General features: G+C 43.9%; 1 protein-coding gene across 1 annotated transcript in view; it reads right to left on the bottom strand.

Moving 5' to 3' along the window:
* LOC105004063 (chromosome unknown open reading frame, human C17orf64) overlaps nucleotides 1–1,698 on the bottom strand; it is an 11,759-nt gene extending 10,061 nt beyond the window's left edge. Inside the window, exon 1 of the mRNA XM_010861578.1 lies at nucleotides 1,648–1,698. Coding sequence (XP_010859880.1) covers nucleotides 1,648–1,698 — 51 coding nt within the window. The remainder of the gene's footprint in view (nucleotides 1–1,647) is intronic.
* Nucleotides 1,699–17,979: the final 16,281 nt, after the last annotated feature.

Here is a 17,979-nt window from a genome sequence, read left to right as displayed (position 1 = left end):
AGAACTGACTCATTGGAAAAGACTCTGATGCTGGGAAAGATTGAAGGCAGGAGGAGAAGGGGATGACAGAGGATGAGATGGTTGGATGGCATCACCGACTCAATGGACATGAGTTTGGGTAGACTCCGGCAGTTGGTGATGGACAGGGAAGCCTGGTGTGCTGCAGTGCATGGGGTTGCAAAGAGTTGGACACAACTGAGCGACTGAACTGAACTCTTTCTGTGTATGGTTAACTTCTTTTTTTTTTTGAGGGGAGGACTGCACTAGGTCTTCACTGTGGCTTGTGGGCTTTCTCTCTAGTTGCAGAGCTTGGGCTCTCTAGTTGCAGTGAGCATGCTTAGTTACTTCACAGCATATGCGATCTTAGTTCCCCAACCAGGGATGGAACCTGGGTCCTCTGCATTGGAGGGTGGATTCTTTTTTTTAAAAAAATTTTTATTTATTTACTTTTTTGACCATAGTGGGTCTTCATTGCTGCATGTAGGCTTTGTTTAGTTGTGGCAAGCAGGAGCCATTCTTTGTTGTGGTATGAAGCCTTCTCCTTGCAATGGCTTCCCCTGTGGAGCATGGCTCTAGGGCTTGCAGGCTTCATAGGCTCAGGGGCTTAGTTGCTCTGAGGCATGTGGGATATTTCTGGACCGAGGATGGAACCTATGTCCCCTGATTTGCAAGGAGGATTCTTAACCACTGGACCATCAAGGAAGTACCAACATTAACTCATTTTATTCTCCCACAGATTCTGTAAGGCTAGAACTCTTTATTTTTGGTTACAGATGAGCAGAGGGTACCTGAGATGCTTAAGTAACTCCTTGGGGGAATGATCATCATTTATTTACTCGCTCATTCAGCAAACACTTATTGAGTTCCTAAGTCCCAGGCCCACTTCTTTGTATCCCTAATCTTTAGCTTCTTGCCAGGCTAACAGGCACTCAGGAAAGTGGCTGACAGTAATGGTGATGATGAGAAGGAACTTTCTGGCAGCAAGCTGGGGCAAAAGAAGTTGAAAATGAATCACAGTGAGGTGACTTCAGAATAACACTTGAAGTCAGAGCACAGGATTAGATTGACATGAGGTTTACACCTGCCCTTTAAAAAGCCTCCCAGAAAAGGGAGCGTAGGGACTTCCCTGGTGGTGCAGTGGTTAAGACTCCAAGTTTCCACTGCAGGGGACACAGGTTCAATCCTCGGTCAAGGAACTAAGATTCTGCATGCCTCATGGGGGAGTCAAAACACAAGTGAGCATTAAAGTCCTGCCTGTGTTCAGGGGGCACAGGAAGTTCCAGGACAGGCTCCTCCAGACTCCAGAGGGAACCCTGACTAGTCAACTGGATAAACACTCCATACAAACCACACAGACCATGACACATGTACATACACACACACACACCAGCCTGTGAGTCTTCATAACTGACAATCATCTTGCCAGGAATCCCCACCCCTATTATCTTGCCAGTTATCTATGTCCTGGATAAACATCTGTCTGGATGAGTTAACCTTCTCTTGTTCTTTCAGTCTCTTACGAACTGGTGAACCTCACCATTTCCCCCCCCTCTCTTCTTCCTTGACACTTATCTTCTCTGCCTTCCCAAGCCAGCCCCTGCAGGGCCCTCCTTTCCTTCCCCCCTCACACCCCCAGCCCCACTTCACCTGCTCTAGTGGCTCCTCCCTTTCGTCCGCCTGCCCATCAGAGGCTTCCATCTCAACAGGAGCGCTGATGGGCTTCATAGCGGCACTCCCCGGGTCCCCTCGCCCCCGGTGACTCAGGGAGTGGCACTCGGAACTCCGGGCAAAACCATGGCAACGGCCAACACAGAGCCCAGCGCCCCTCCCCCACGCGGCCCGGGTTCCTCGGGGTGCCCTGGAGCCCGCCCTGCAAGCCAGCAGCTTGGGCCAGGCACACCCCGGATTTTGTCGGGGCACACAGCTGCCCAAGAGGGGCGGGCACCCCTTCTCCCAAGAGAACTGTCGGGTGCTCTCGATTTTGAACGTGGGTAAGGTTTTAGGAATAATTCTCCTGCCTGCCTACCATTCAAGCCCCCTCGTTTACAGAGTGGGCTACCCTGTGGGCTTCCCCCTAAAGGAGAGCGAGAAGAGGTTTCCTAGCCGTCCTTTTAGGACAGGGGACAATGTGGTAGAGGATGCAGGGAGAACGTAGCGTCGTCAAGCTCTCCCGGGATGCATCTTCTCTTCCATCATTCGTAGCCTCCAGGAGGGAGGAAGCCCACTGTGTTGGGTGGTGAGTGGATGGTGGTGGTGTTTTTAGGGAGTATACAAAAATACTAGCCACCAAGTACTACCTCAGTTAACCCTCATACCTCTTCCCCGGGGAAGGTCCCAGGGGTGGTGGTGGTTTAGTCTCTCAGTCGTGTCCGATACTTGTGACCCCACGGACTGTTGTCTGCCAGGTTCCTTGTCCATGGGATTCTCCAGGCAAGAATACTGGAGTGGGTTGCCATTTCCTTCTGCAAGGGATCTTCCTGACCCAGGGATCGAACCCAGGTCTCTTACGTCTCCTGCATTGCAGCTGTATTCTTTACCGACAGTGCCACGAGGGAAGCCCCGGGATCACAACTGGGAAGCCCCAGGCCTCAGTCGTGATCCCATTTCCTGAAACACCAGCCGAGAAGCACAGAATTCCCGTCATTTGCCTTGGGTCCGCCGCCACGAGGGGCAGCGCCGAGGTTCGGGTAGGAGTCCGTCCGGCCTGGCTTTTCCCTCCTGCGTCGCCCTCGGGGGAAGCCAGGCCGCAGGCGTAGAAGGGGCTGGTGGGGTCCGCGCGTCTCTCCAGCCGGCTTGTCCTGGAGGCGCTCCAGGGCGCCGGGCTACGCCGTCCCCTCGTCTCTTACGCGGCCCCTTGCATCCCCCATCAGCTCGCCGTGCGGGTCAGGGAGGTGGTAAGACCTTGCGGCCCCGGTCCCCTCACCTAACCAGCATCTTCTTTGGATCGCTGGACACCCTCTCCTGGCCGGTCCCTTCCTGTTTTCTGGGCCCAGGTCCCGTTTTCTCCACTCGGTTTGGTCCTCTCTCTCCCCAGCCTTCGACGGCAGGGGTCAGCGCGCCGTCTGCTGACTTGCTGCCGCACGGTCTTCCCAGGCCAGGCCTCTCTCTCGTCATCTGGCGGCGGTACCTGCGAGTGACAGGAATATTTAACTAGAGGTTGTAAGCTTTCCGGGTGGCTCAGATGGTCAAGAATCTGCCTGCAATGAGGGAGTCCCAGGCTCAATCCCTGGGTCGGGAAGATCCTCTGGAGAAGGAAATGACACCCCACTCCAATATTCTTTGCCTGGAGCATCCCATGGACAGAGGAGCCTGGTGGGCCACAGTCCATGGGGTTGCAAAGAGTTGGACGCAACTGAGCGACTGCACTTTGACTTTCCTAGAGGACAAGGTGGGTTTGTTTCCAGACTGGAAGGTGTGTTCTCTGAACATTAATTCAAGACTATTTTTCGACTGTTTTAAGAAGGGTAATTATATTGGCAAGAGTGAGGGGAGAGGACCTCTTTGGCACACTTCTACTGGGAGTGGTAATTAGTTTAAAAAAATGTATTACAAAATGTTAAATAGGCATTTGCTTTGACCCATAAATTCTGCAAGTGTAGGCGCTCGGTCATGTCTGACTCTTTGAGACTCCATGGACTGTAGCCTGCCAGGCTCCTCTGTCCATGGAATTCTCTCCAGGCAAGAATACTGGAGTGGATTGTCATTTCCTTCTCCAGGAGATCTTCCCAACCCAGGGGTCAAGCCTGTGTCTCCCGAATTGCAGGCAGATTCTTTCCCAATTCTACTTAGAGGAATTAGCCCTATGGAGAGAAGATATAGGAGAAGGAAATGGCAACCCACTCCAGTATTCTTGCCTGGAGAATCCTGTGGACAGAGGAGCCTGGAGGGCTGCTGTCCACAGGGTCGCACAGAGTCAGACACGACTGGAGCAACTTAGCAGCAGCAGCAGCAGCAGCAGAGAAGATGTAAATGAGGAAAGTTACGGTGGTAACAGTTTGGAAACAGCTGTCACGGATAGGAAAGGGTAAATAAACTGTGGCACATCAATACTTTAAAAAATACTATACTAATATTAAAGTTAAAATCAATTAAAAAATACTTCACTACTAAAATAGTACTGATTATTAAAATACATGTCTGATTCTGTGACTCCATGGACTATAGCCCGCCAGCCTCCTCTGTCCATGGAATTCTCCAGGCAAAAATACTGGATCTTCTCCCGGGGATCTTCCCCACTCAGGGATCCAGTGCGAGTCTCCTGCATTGCTGGCAGATTCTTGGCCATGTGAGCCATGAAGGAAGAAGCCCAGTTATTAAGATATGACTGATTTTCACTATACAAATTAAATTTATATGAATAATTTAGATTAAATATGAATTAAATTTTTAAAATTTTAGATTACTACTCTATATTTAATGATGTGGAAAACAAACTAAAACACCACGTATGGTATGATCCCATTTATTTTAAAATGTATTTTATTGGTATATGTATAGTTGATTTACAATGTTGTGCTGATTTTTACTGTACAGCAAAGTGATCAGTTATACATAGATAAACATTCTTTCTCTCATTCTTTTCCATTATGGTTTATCACAGGATATGGAATATAGCTCCCTATTTACCATGCTCTGTGTAATAGTTTGCATCTGTTAATCCCAAACCCCTAAGCCACCCTTCCCCCACCACCCCTCTCTGACGGCAACAAGTCTGTTCTGTGAGTCTATTCCTGTTTCGTAGATAAGTTCCTTTGTGTCATATTTTATTATTTATGATTTATTTATTATTTAAAATTTAAATGTATTATTTTTATTAAAAATTTAAAATTTTTATTGTATCTGTTTTTAGCTTAGTTTTTTCTTTTTTTTTGGCTTGCTGAATCTTTGTTATTGCACACAGGCTTTTCTCTAGTTGCGGAGAGTGGGGCCAGTCTCTAGTTGTGGTACACGGGCTTCTCATTTTGGTGGCTTTTCTTGTTTTGGAGCATGGGCTCTAGGGTGCTCAGGCTTCAAGAGTTGCAGCACGTGAGCTCAGTATTTCCAGCTCTCAGGCTCTAGAGCACAGGCTCAATAGTTGTGACACGTGGGCTTAATGGCTCCGTGGCATGTGGGATCTTCCCAGATCAGGGACTGAACCCATGTCTCCTGCATTGGCAGGCGGATTCTTTCCTTGAGCCACCAGGGAAGCCCCTATGCCATATTTTAGATTCCACTTATAAGCAATATTATATGGCATTTGTCTTACTTTTTCTGACTTACTTCACTTAGTATGATAACTTCGAGGTCCATCCATATTGCTCCAAATGGCATTCTTTCCTTTTTATGGCTGAGTAGTATTCCATTGTGTATATATGTGTGGCATATCTTCTTTAACCCCTCACCTGTCAATTGACATTTGGGTTCTTCCATGTCTTCGCTTTCTGAATACTACTGCTACAAACGTAGGGCTGCATGTATCTTTTTGAATTATGGTTTTTGTCTGGATATATGCCCAGGATTTGGATTGCTGAATCATGTGGCAACTCTATTTTTCGTTTTTGAGGAACCTCCATACTGTTTTCCATTTCCACCAATTTACATTTCCACTAACAGTGTAGGAGGGTTCCCTTTTCTCCACATCCTCCCCAGCACTTTTTATTTGTAGATTTAAAAAAAAAATAATAATGACCGTTCTGACCAGTGTGAGGTGGTAGCTGATTGTGATTTTGGTTTGCATTTCTATAATAATTAGTGATGTGAGTATCTTTTCATGTGCCCGTTGGCCATCTGTATGTCTTCTTTGGAGAAATGTCTATTTAGGTGGTCTGCCCATTTTTTGATTGAGTTGTTTGTTGTTTTCTTATCGAGTTGTATGAGCTGTTTGTTTATTTTAGACATTAAGCCCTTGTTGGTCACAGTATTTGCAAATATTTTCTCCCAGTTCGCGGTTGTCTTTTCATTTTCTTTATGGTTTCCTTTGCTGTGCAAAAGCTTCTAAGTTTGATTAGGTTCCATTTGTTTATTTTTGCTTTTATTTCTATTGCCTTGGGAGACAGATCTAAGAAAACATTGGTACGATTTATGTCAGAGCATGTTTTGCTTATATTCTCTTCTAGAGGTTTTTACAGTGTCATGTCTTGTATTTCAGTCTTTAAGCCATTGTGAGTTTATTTTTGTGTACAGTGTGCGACTGTGTTCTAACTTCATTGGTTTGCTTGTGGCTCTCCAGCTTTCCCAGCACCACTTGGAGAAAGACTAATTTTTTTTTTTTTTCATCTGTATAGTCTTACCTCCTTTGTTGAAGACTAATTGGCTGTAGGTGTGTGGCTTTATTTCTCTGTTCTATTCTATTGATCCACATGTCAGTTTTTGTGCCAATGCCATGCTATTCTGATACTGTAGCTTTGTAGTATCGTCTTAAGTCTGAGAGGGTTAGGCCTCCTACTTTCTTCTTTTTCCTCATTATTGCTTTGGCAATTTGGATCTTTTATGATTCCATATAAATTTTAGGATTATTTGTTCTAGTTCTGTGAAAAATGTCATGGGTAATTTGGCAGGTTGGTATGATCCCATTTTTGTATGTATTTGTATATATAGAAAAAAGTTTTGAAGGATACACTTCAAAATATCGAGGGGAATTTTTCACTTTCTTTGCATATTGCCTGCATTTTTAAGAATGATGAATATACTTTACAATTGCAGTCAGAGAGAAAGGAAAGCTGTGTTTGTTTTTAAAAACTACTCATAAGGAATAAGGAAACTTCCTTAGTGGTTCCGTGGTAAAGAACCTGCCTGCAATGCAGGAGACGCAGGAGGTGCAGGTTCAATCCCTGGGTTGGGATGATCCCCTGGAAGAGGAAATGGCAACCTGCTCCAGTATGCTTAGCTGGAAAATCCCATGGATGGAGGAGCCAGACAGACTACAGTCCATGGAGTGGCAAAGAGTAGGACATGACTGAGTACACAGCACACAGCACAGCATGAGGAATAAGTAACATCATTAAAAATGTAATATAACGCCAAGTTTAAAAACAGAACGTGGGAACTTCACTGGTAGTCTGCTGGTTAAGACTCTGTGCTTCCAATGCAGGGGATGTAGGTTTGATTCCTGGTTGGGTAACTATGAAATCTCATGTGCTACACAGCGTGGCCAAAAAAAAAAGTACACAAAAGATTGTCACATTATAACTCAAACTTAGGTAAGTGGTTGTGAATATGGACCACGACTGGTAGAAAACACGCACACACAAAGAAACAAAGAATATCTGTACATTTATGCCTCCACCAGCCCCAAACAATATCTAAAATTCAGAAGGGGGAGGTAAGTATCAGAACCCCAAAGCTTGTTTGTCTCTGCCTGCTCCCTACCCCTCCTCTTCCCTCCCACAGCCTCCAGCAAATCCTATACTCTGGATGACTGCCCTATTTTCATAATGGTTTTATTATAAACCGTAGGAAGTAGCCTGAAGAGACAATTAAATCTAACAGCAGCCACGAATGCTCAATGCTCAGCATTAACTAAGACAAAGCAAAACTCCATTGCCTTTGGGAGACACTCTTTAAAATCCAATTGGTCAGCATAAAATGAGGAGCAGGACAACTCTTTCAATAGAGTCATTCCTCCAATATTTAATTTTAAAAAATCCTTAGTGCCACATACTTTAAGCAGGAGGGGCTGGGTGTGGAGAAGGGTAGAAGTGAGCATGTTAATTTGTCCACCTTTTACTTTCTGCAGGCTGGCATGTTCCTTGATGATATGGATCAGGGGTTAGAGAGGAATTCAGCATAGAATTGGGGCAAAGGTCGACAGAGTCCGTGTTTCCCTTGATTGACGTTGTGGAGGGTCATAATGAAAAAATAGAATGGGAAAAACTAGAGATCTCTTCAAGAAAATTAGAGATACCAAGGGAACATTTTATGCAAAGATGGGCACAATAAAGAACAGAAATGGTATGGACTTAACAGAAGCAGAAGAGATTAAGAAGGGGTGGCAAGAATACACACAACTATACAAAAAAGATCTTAATGACCCAGATAACCACGATGGTGTGACCACTCACCTAGAGCCAGACATCTTGGAGTGTGAAGTCAAGTGGGCCTTAGGAAGCATCCCTACGAACAAAGCTAGTGGAGGTGATGGAATTCCAGCTGAGCTACTTCAAATCCTAAAAGATGATGCTGTGAAAGTGCTGCACTCAATATGCCAGCAAATTTGGAAAACTCAGCAGTGGCCACAGTGTTAGGGCAAGCACACTGACTGAAACCGCCCACCCTGGCCAGGCACCATAGTAACCACTTGCATGGTTACTATGGTTTTACGACAGGAGGTCCTGGTAAGGAACACAGAACTAATAAGCTGCCACCAACTGGAAGAGTTCAGGAAAGGTCAAAAGGAAACACCACATGTCTGACCACCTCCCAGAATCCTTCTCTCCGGCATCCATCTTGGCTGAACAAGGCGTGCACCACCAGGAAGGATCCTGAGTCAGAATGATTGGCTAAAGACAACCCGGAAACTAATCCCATCACCATAAAACCCGAGACTTCGAGCCACGTGGCAGAGCAGTTCTCCTGGGTTCCCTTCCCCTCCTGCTTTCCACCCAGCGCCCCTTCCCAATAAAGTCTCTTGCTTTGTCAGCAGATGTGTCTCCTCAGACAGTTCATTTCCAAGTGTTAGACAAGAGCCCACTTTTGGGCCCTGGAAGAGGTCCCCCTTCCTGCAACATCAGGACTGGAAAAGGGCAGTTTTCATTCCAATCCCAAAGAAGGGTAATGCCAAAAATGTTCAAAAAAGTTAGCCACACAGTCATGTCCAGCTCTTTGCGATCCCGTGGACTGTAGCTCCGGCTCCTCTGTCCATGGAATTCTCCAGGCAAGAATGCTGGAGTGGGTTGTCATTTCCTTCTCCAGTCCCGACCCAGGTCTGCATTGCACAGATTCTTTACCAACTGAGCCACTAGGGAACCCTAAGAATGTTCGAACTACCTCACAATTGCACTCATTTCACATACTAGCAAAGTAATGCTCAAAATTCTCCAAGTTAGGCTTCAATAGTATGGGAACTGAGAACTTCCAAATGTTCAAGCTGAATTTAGAAAAGGCAGAGGAACCAGAGATCAAATTGCCAATATCCTCTGGATCATAGGAAAAGCAAGAGAGTTCCAAAAAAACATCTACTTCTGCTTCATTGACTAGGCTAAAGCCTTTGACTGTGTGGATCACAGCAAACTGTGGAAAATTCTTAAAGAGGTGGGAATACCAGACCACCTTACCTGCCTCTTGAGAAACCTGAATGCGGGTCAAGAGGTAACAGTTAGAACCAGACATGGAACGATGGACTGGTTCAACATTGGGAAAGGAGTATGTCAAGGCTGTATATTGTCACCCTGCTTATTTAACTTACATGCAGAGTACATCATGAGAAACGCTGGGCTGGATGAAACACAAGCTGGAATCAAGATTACTGGGTGAAATATCAATAACCTCAGATATGCAGATGACACCACCCTTATGGCAGAAAATGAAGAGGAACTAAAGATCCTCTTGATGAAGGTGAAAGAGGAGAGTGAAAAAGTTGGCTTAAAAGTTAACATTCAAAAAACTAAGATCATGGCATCTGATCCCATCACTTCATGGCAAATAGAAGGGAAAACAATGGAAACAGTGGCAGACTTTACTTCTTGGACTCCAAAATCACTGCAGCTGGTGACTGCAGCCATGAAATTAAAAGATGCTTGCTCCTTGGAAGGAAAGCTATGACAAACCTAGGCAGTGTATTAAAAAGCAGAGACATTACTTTGCTGACAAATGTCCATCTAGTCAAAGCTATGGTTTTTCCAGTAGTCATGCATGGATGTGACAGTTGGACCATAAAGAAGGCTGAGCACCGAAGAATCAATGTTTTTGAACTGTGGTGTTGAAAAAGACTCTTGAGAAGCCCTTGGACTGCAAGGAGATCAAACCAGTCAATCCTAAAGGAAATCAGTCTTGAATACTCACTGGAAGGACTGATGCTGAAACTGAAGCTCCAATACTTTCGCCACCTGATGGGAAGAGCCAGCTCATTGGAAAAGACCCTGATGCTAGGAAAGATTGAAGACAGGAGGAGAAGGGGACAACAGAGGATGAGATGATTGGATGGCATCTCTGACTTGATGGACATGAGTTTGAGCAAGCCCTGGGAGATGGTGATGGATAGGGAAGCCTGGTGTGCTGCAGTCCATAGGGTCTCAAAGAGTTGGACACGACTGAGCAACTAAACAACAGCAACATGAGCATCATTAAGGTCAACATCATCATTCTAACTTCTACTTGGGTAGGGGCCTTAGATTCTGTGGAACTCAGAGGTAATTATCAGCTTGTTCTGTGGTTCCCTTGAGGGGGAACCAGGACTCTGCTTTATCGCTGCCCTGGGTCTTCGTTGCTGCACACAGGCTTTCTCTAGTTGCAGAGAGAGGGGGCTGCTTTTCTTTGCAATGTGTGGTCTTCTCTTGTTGCAGAGCACAGGCTCTGGGCATGTGGCCTCAGTCGTGGTGCACGGGCTTAGTTGCCCCGAGGCATGTGGAATCTTCCTGGACCAGGAATTGAACTCGTATCCTGTGCATTGGCAGGCAGATTCTTAGCCCCCTGGACCACCAGGGAAGGCCAAGCTATTGTTTCTTGACTGCTTTGCCTTTATCCTTGCTTTCCCTCTCCTGTTTTAAGATCATTAATTGCTGAGACCTGATCAAGGGCAAGCGCAGCCAGGCTTAGATGACAAAATACCTTAAGCCTAACTGGTTTCTTTTATGTCAAGAAAATCATGACTGGTTCTTTTTCTCCAGGGACCCCCCTACCCTATCTGCTTTTTCCATCCCCACCCCTTCACCCCAGGAGCACATGCTAGAGGTCACAAAACTCTACGCTGTGAATTCAGTAGACATGGAAAATGACTTGAGCGTCTACTGCCTACACTTCCTCTCAAAGACTTGAAGATTTTCCCATCTCTGTGCATTGAACAGTGACTCAGAGCCTTCTTTTTCCCCCAAAGAACTCTGCTCTATTCCTCTCTTTGATAAGAGCCCAAGAGCATCTGAGCATTGCCAGAAGAAGCCTCTTGATCTTGCTCTGAATAACCAATTATCCGATTAGAATTCTATCAAGACTTCAAGAAAAAGAGGGCCACTCAAATTCCTGTCATAGCTGGGTGCTGAGTCTGCAAGGCTTGAGACAGTTCCCAGCTGAGGACCACAGCATCCGTACTCCAAGGCTACCAGGGTCTGAGTCACCACCAAAGACAGTCTTTTTTAGATTTTATTGGAATATAGTTGGTTTACAATATTGTGTGTTTCATGTGTACAGCAGAGTGATTCAGTTAATCATATATATGTATATACATATATCCATTCTTTTTTTACATTCTCCTCCATTATAGGATATTACAAGATACTGAGTATAGTTCCCTGTGCTATACAGTCGGTCCTTGTTGGTTATCTATTTTATAGATAGTAGTGTGCATATTTTAATGCCCAAAAGAGTATCTTAAAAATTTTATTTATTTATTTGTTTGGCTGTGCCAGATCTTAGTTGTGGCATGCGAACTCTTTGCTTGCTGCATGTAGGATATCCCTGATGGGAGCCCATGGTTTTAGCCTCTAGATTACCAGGGAAGTCCCCCGAAAGAATATCTTGACATGGATTCACTGAGTTAACAAAGAAAGAGTTAACAAATCCTTAGAAACTCTAATGAAGGACTTCCCTGGTGGTCCAATGGCTAAGACTCCATGCTCCCAATGCAGGAGGCCTGGGGTTAATCCCTGGTCAGGGAACTAGAGCCCACATTCTACAACTAAGAGTTCACATGCTGCAACTAAAATCCTGCAAGCCACACCTAAGACCCAGCACAGTCAAATAAATAAATATAAAAAGAAAGAAAGAAATTCTAGCTAGTAAAATATATGTGAGGCTCCACAGCCTTCATCAAGCAGAGAAGTCTATAGCCCCCAGAAAGTTAGGAACCAGTGATCTAAGAGGTCTATCCTAAGCATATGGACCTATTTCTCAGCAGTAGTTTTTCAGATGGGCCTTTAAATCTGAGCTCATGGAAGCACTCAAATAGATACTGAGAAATCCTAGAAACACGGTCTGGAGAGAAAGAGCATGGAGGAAGAAGTCAAGGGATTTTTAGGACTAAAAAAAAAAGGAAAGTATTAGTTGCTCAGTTGTGTCTGACTCTGCGATCCCATGGACTGTAGCCCTCCAGGCTCCTCTGTCCATGGGATTCTCCAGGCAAGAATACTGGAATGGGTAGCCATTCCCTTCTCCAGGGGATCTTCCTGACCCACGGATCGAACACGCATCTCCTGAACTTCAGGCAGATTCTTTACCACTGAGCCACCAGGGAAGTCCACTTTAGGCCTAACTAATCAATTCCAGACCCAACCCAAGAAGCCAGGGATGAAACAGAAGGCTTGACCAAGTCCAGTAAAGCTGAAACTCTGTGTCCTCTGCCAGGGGCCTACATCCAGACTTTAGCAGTGGGGAGGAAGCGCCTGTCACAGTAATATAAGGATGACAGCCAGTCAGTACAAGACTGCCTGTGTAAAGCCTTCCATCCCTGGGAAGACCCAGACACATCACTGCATCTCGCCATCTCCTCTCTTTTCAGAAAAACAGATCTCAAAAATGTTCGGTACATTTTTTTTCTTCGCTCCCTGATCTAATATTTACTATAGATTTCCATTTAATGGAGCCCTAGATTAATTTCACTTTTTTTTTTTTTTGGTAGCAATGTTTTAATTTGGGTTTTATGTACTCTAAGAATATCTTATCAGGGCATCAAAATAACACTGCAGAGCGGCACCCTGAGAACTTCAGAGCATTTTCTAAACAGTTGAATGATATGTAGGCTTCTGTGGTCATGTCAAATTCCTGGGCCTGGACTTCCCTGGGGGCCCAGTGGATAAGAATCCGCCTGCCAGCACATGGTTTGATCCCTGTTCCAGGAAGATTCCACATGCCGTGAAGCAACCAAACCCCTGAGGCACAACTATTGAGCCCAAGAGCTGAAACTACCGAAGCCCATGTTCTGGAGCCCGTGCTCAACAACAGGAGAAGCCACCGCAAGGAGAAGGCCGAGCACCGCACCTGGAGTAGCCCCTGCTCACTGCAGCTAGAGAAGAGCCTGCGTAGCAAAAAGACCCAGCACAGCCAAAAATTTAAATATTAATTTTTAAAAATTTATAGAAAGGAAAATAAATTGCTGGGCCTGATGACTTCCACGTGGCTGTCTCTGGAAGCTGTTCTTTCCTAAGTTGGGATTCAGGGAGATGACCAGGAGAGAATTGTGTGGTCAGTGAATATTAGAGTTGGGAAGGATTTTTGGAAAGAAAAAAATGACACCCCCAAATTTCCAGCAAGTTCCCCCCAAACGACTTACTCTTACCTCCTCTTTTTTAGAGTACTGTATTTGTACCGCTTGGTTTCAGGACTAGATTTGATCGTACTAGAGGTTCATATCAGGTTTTCCAGACTGAGACAAATTCTGATGAGTACGACACTTTACCTCGGAGCTTAAGAATCAGAATCTCCCGTGAGGGCCTGGGAATCAATATTTTAATAGATGTCCCAGGTTATTCTGATCATCAGGCACATTCAAAAGATGCTGGAGTTGAATCCCAGATTGACCCTTGCTGGGTCCAATTTGTTAAATAATGGACTCTCCAGCATTATTCTAGAACCAGCTCTGACAGACTCTTAACAGGTTCACCAGAGCCAATTGGTAAATTTCCAGGAATTTTGCCAGCCGTTTGTTCAACACAGACATTAAATGAAATTGATAGCAGGGACTCAAATACATACTTGTACTCAAAGCAGCATTATTATCAATAGCCACAAGGTGGAAACACTCAAGTGTCCATCAACAGATGAATGGACAAAGAAAATGTGGTAGACAGATACAATAGAATTTTATTCAGCCATAAATAGGAATGGATGTTTTAAAATGTATTGACATATAGTTGATTTACAATGTTGCATTAATTTCTGCTTACAGCAAAGTGATTTAGTTATACATATATATATATTATTTCTTATTTATTTTTTAAATTGAAGTATAGTTGATTTACACTATTGTCCCAATCTCTGCTGTACTTAATTATACATATCTATACATCCTTTTTTTATTTTTCATTTTTCTTTTTCACTACTCTGGGTGCTCATTGCTGAACAAGCTTTTCTCTAGTTGTGGCAAAGAAGGGAACTCTGTAGTTTGAGTGTGTGGGCTTCTCACTGCAGTGGCTTCTCCTGTGGAGCATGGGCTCCAGGGCTCATGGGCTTAGTAGCTGTGGTTCCCGGACCCTAGCTTCCTTGCTCCGTTGTGTCTGACTCTTTAAAACACTTTGGACTATAGTCCACCAGCCTTCTCTATGGAACTTTTCAGGAGGAGTCTTTCCTGCTGAGCCATCAGGGAAGACTTCTGGGGCTCTAGAACACAAGCTCAGCAGTTGTGGTGCAAGGGCTCAGTTGCTCTGAGGCCTACACATTCTTTTTTCATATTCTTTTCCATTCTGGTTTATCCCAGGAGTGAATATAGTTCCCTGTGCTATACAGTGGGAATTTGTGTTTTATCCATCCTATGTATAATGGTCTATGTATATGTATATTAAGAAGAGGTGGCAAGAATACACAAAGAACTACAAAAAAGATCTTCATGACCCAGATAATCACAATGGTGTGATCACTCACCTAGAGCCAGACATCCTGGAATGTGAAGTCAAGTGGGCCTTAGAAAGCATCACTACGAACAAAGCTAGTGGAGGTGATGGAATTCCAGTTGAGCTATTTCAAATCTTAAAAGATGATGCTGTGAAAGTGCTGCACTCAATATGCCAGCAAATCTGGAAAACTCAGCAGTGGCCACAGGACTAGAAAAGGTCAGTTTTCATTCCAGTTCCAAAGAAAGGCAATGCCAAAGAGTGCTCAAACTTCCGCACAATTGCACTCATCTCTCATGGTAGTAAAGTAATGCTTAAAATTCTCCAAGCCAGGCTTCAGCTATACGTGAACCGTGAACTTCCAGATGTTCAAGCTGGTTTTAGAAAAGACAGAGGAACCAGAGATCAAATTGCCAACATCTGCTGGATCATGGAAAAAGCAAGAGAGTTCCAGAAAAACATCTATTTCTGCTTTATTGACTATGCCAAAGCCTTTGACTATGTGGATCACAATAAACTGTGGAAGATTCTGAAAGAGATGGGAATACCAGACCACCTGACCTGCCTCTTGAGAAACCTATATGCAGGTCAGGTAGCAACAGTCAGAACTGGACATGGAACAACAGACTGGTTCCAAATAGGAAAAGGAGTACGTCAAGGCTGTATATTGTCACCCTGCTTATTTAACTTATATGCAGAGTATATCATGAGAAATACTGGGCTGGAGGAAGCACAAGCTAGAATCAAGATTGCCGGGAGAAATATCAATAACCTCAGATATGCAGATGACACCACCCTTATGGCAGAAAGCCAAGAAGAACTAAAGAGCCTCTTGATGAAAGTGAAAGTGGAGAGTGAAAAAGTTGGCTTAAAGCTCAACATTCAGAAAACTAAGATCAATGCATCTGGTCCCATCACTTCATGGCAAATAGATGGGGAAACAGTGGAAACAGTGGCTGACTTTATTTTGGAGGGTCCAAAATCACTGCAGATTGTGATTGCAACCATGAAATTAAAAGATGCTTACTCCTTGGAAGGAAAGTTATGACCAACCTAGATAGCATATTGAAAAGCAGAGACATTACTTTGCCAACAAAGGTCCGTCTAGTCAAGGCTATGGTTTTTCCAGTGGTTATATATGGATGTGAGAGTTGGATTGTGAAGAAAGCTGAGTGCCAAAGAATTGATGCTTTTGAACTGTGATGTTGGAGAAGAACCAGTCCATCCTAAAGGAGATCAGTCCTGGGTGTTCATTGGAGGGACTGATGTTGAAGTTGAAACTCCAATACTTTGGCCACCTGATGCGAAGAGCTGACTCATTGGTAAAGACTCTGATGCTGGGAAAGATTGAGGGCAGAAGGAGAAGGGGACGACAGAGGATGAGATGGCTGGATGGCATCACCGACTCGATGGACATGGGTTTGAATAAACTCCGGGAGTTGGTGATGGACAAGGAGGCCTGGCATGCTACGGTTCATGGGGTCACAAAGAATTGGACACGACAGAATTGAACTGAACTGAACTGAACTGATGTATAATGGTTTGCATCTGCTAATTCCAAACTCCCAATCCTTCCTTCCCTGGCAAGCACAGATTTGTTCTTTATCTGTGCTCGTTTGTCTCATAGCTCAGTTCATCTGTGTCATAGTTTAGATTCCACATTCAAATAATATCGTATGGTATTTGTCTTTCTGCCTTACTTTGCTTAGTATGATAATCTCTAAGTCCATCCATGTTCCTGCAAATGCCATTATTTTATAAGGAATAAAATTCTTATACTTGCTACAGTGTGAATCTTGAAAGCATTATGCTAAATGAAATGTCAGACACAAAACAACAAATATTGTATGATTCTACTTATATTAAAAAAAAAAAAAAAGAAAGTAAAATAAAAGTTACCAGCATCTGAGAGAAAGAAGGAATATTTAGAATTTCTGTTTGGGCTGATGGGAAAGTTTATTGCAGGCAATAGATGGTGATAGCTATACAACATTGTGAATATACTTAATGCCACTGAATTGTATACTTGAAATGGTTAAAGTGGTAAGTTTTGTGTAATATATGTCTTACCACAATAAAAAAGTTAATTCTGTAAACATAAAAGTATTAACTTACAATTAAATAAATTATATTGGAAACAATAATACTCAAAACTCCACACTTCTTGATTATCTTTCCTACATTTTACAATGATCTTTACCCCGGAGGTTTTTATGTCTGGTTGTTTCTATTTGGTTCTTGTTGTGGTTCAGTTGCTAAGTTGTATCTGACTCTTTGCAACCCCATGAACTGCAGCATGCCAGGCTCCCCTGTCCTTCACTGTCTCCTGGAGTTTGCTCAGATTCATGTCCATTGAGTCGATGACGCCATCCAACCAACTCATGCTCTGCTGCCCTCTTCTTTTGCCTTCAATCTCTCCAAGCATCAGGGTCTTTTCAAATGAGTCAGCTCTTCCCATCAGGTGGCCAGAGTGTTGGAGCTTCAACTCCAGCATCAGTCTTTCCAATGAATATTCAGGATTGATTTCCATTACGATGGACTGGTTGGATTTTAAATAGCTCAACTGGAATTCCATCACCTCCATTAGCTTTGTTCGTAGTGATGCTTCCTTGACTTCGCAATCTAGGATCTCTGGCTCTAGGTGAGTGGTCATACCGTCGTGGTTGTCTGGGTCGTAATGTAACTTTTTTGTATAGTTCTTCCATGTATTCTTGCCACCTCTTCTTAATATCTTCTGCTTCTGTTAGGTCCATACCATTTCTGTCCTTTATTGTGCCATCTTTGCATGAAATGTTCCCTTGGTATCTCTAATTTTCTTGAAGAAATCTCTAGTCTTTCCCATTCTATTGTTTTCCTCTATTTCATTGCATTGATCACTGAGGAAGGCTTTCTTAATCTTTCCTTGCTATTCTTTGAAACTCTTCATTTAGATGGGTATTTCTTTCCTTTTCTCCTTTGCCTTTAGCTTCTCTTCTTTTCTCAGCTATTTTTAAGGCCTCCTCAGACAACCATTTTGTCTTTTTGCATTTCTGTTTCTTGGGGATGGTTTTGATCACCTCCTCCTTACAACGTTATGAACCTCCGTCCATAGTTCTTCAGGCACTCTATCGGATCTAATCCCTTGAATCTATCTGTCACATCTACTGTATAATCACAAGGGATTTGATATAGGTCATACCTGAGTGGTTTTCCCTACTTTCTTCAATTTAGGTCTGAATTTTGCAATGAGTTCATGATCTGAGCCACAGTCAGCTCCTGGTCTTATTTTTGCTGACTGTATAGAGTTTCTCCATCTTCAGCTGCAAAG

This window comes from Bison bison, unplaced genomic scaffold (genome assembly GCF_000754665.1).
Source record: "Bison bison bison isolate TAMUID 2011002044 unplaced genomic scaffold, Bison_UMD1.0 scf7180017864472, whole genome shotgun sequence".
NCBI lineage: Eukaryota > Metazoa > Chordata > Mammalia > Artiodactyla > Bovidae > Bison > Bison bison.
This window is presented reverse-complemented; position numbering and strand designations above follow the sequence as displayed.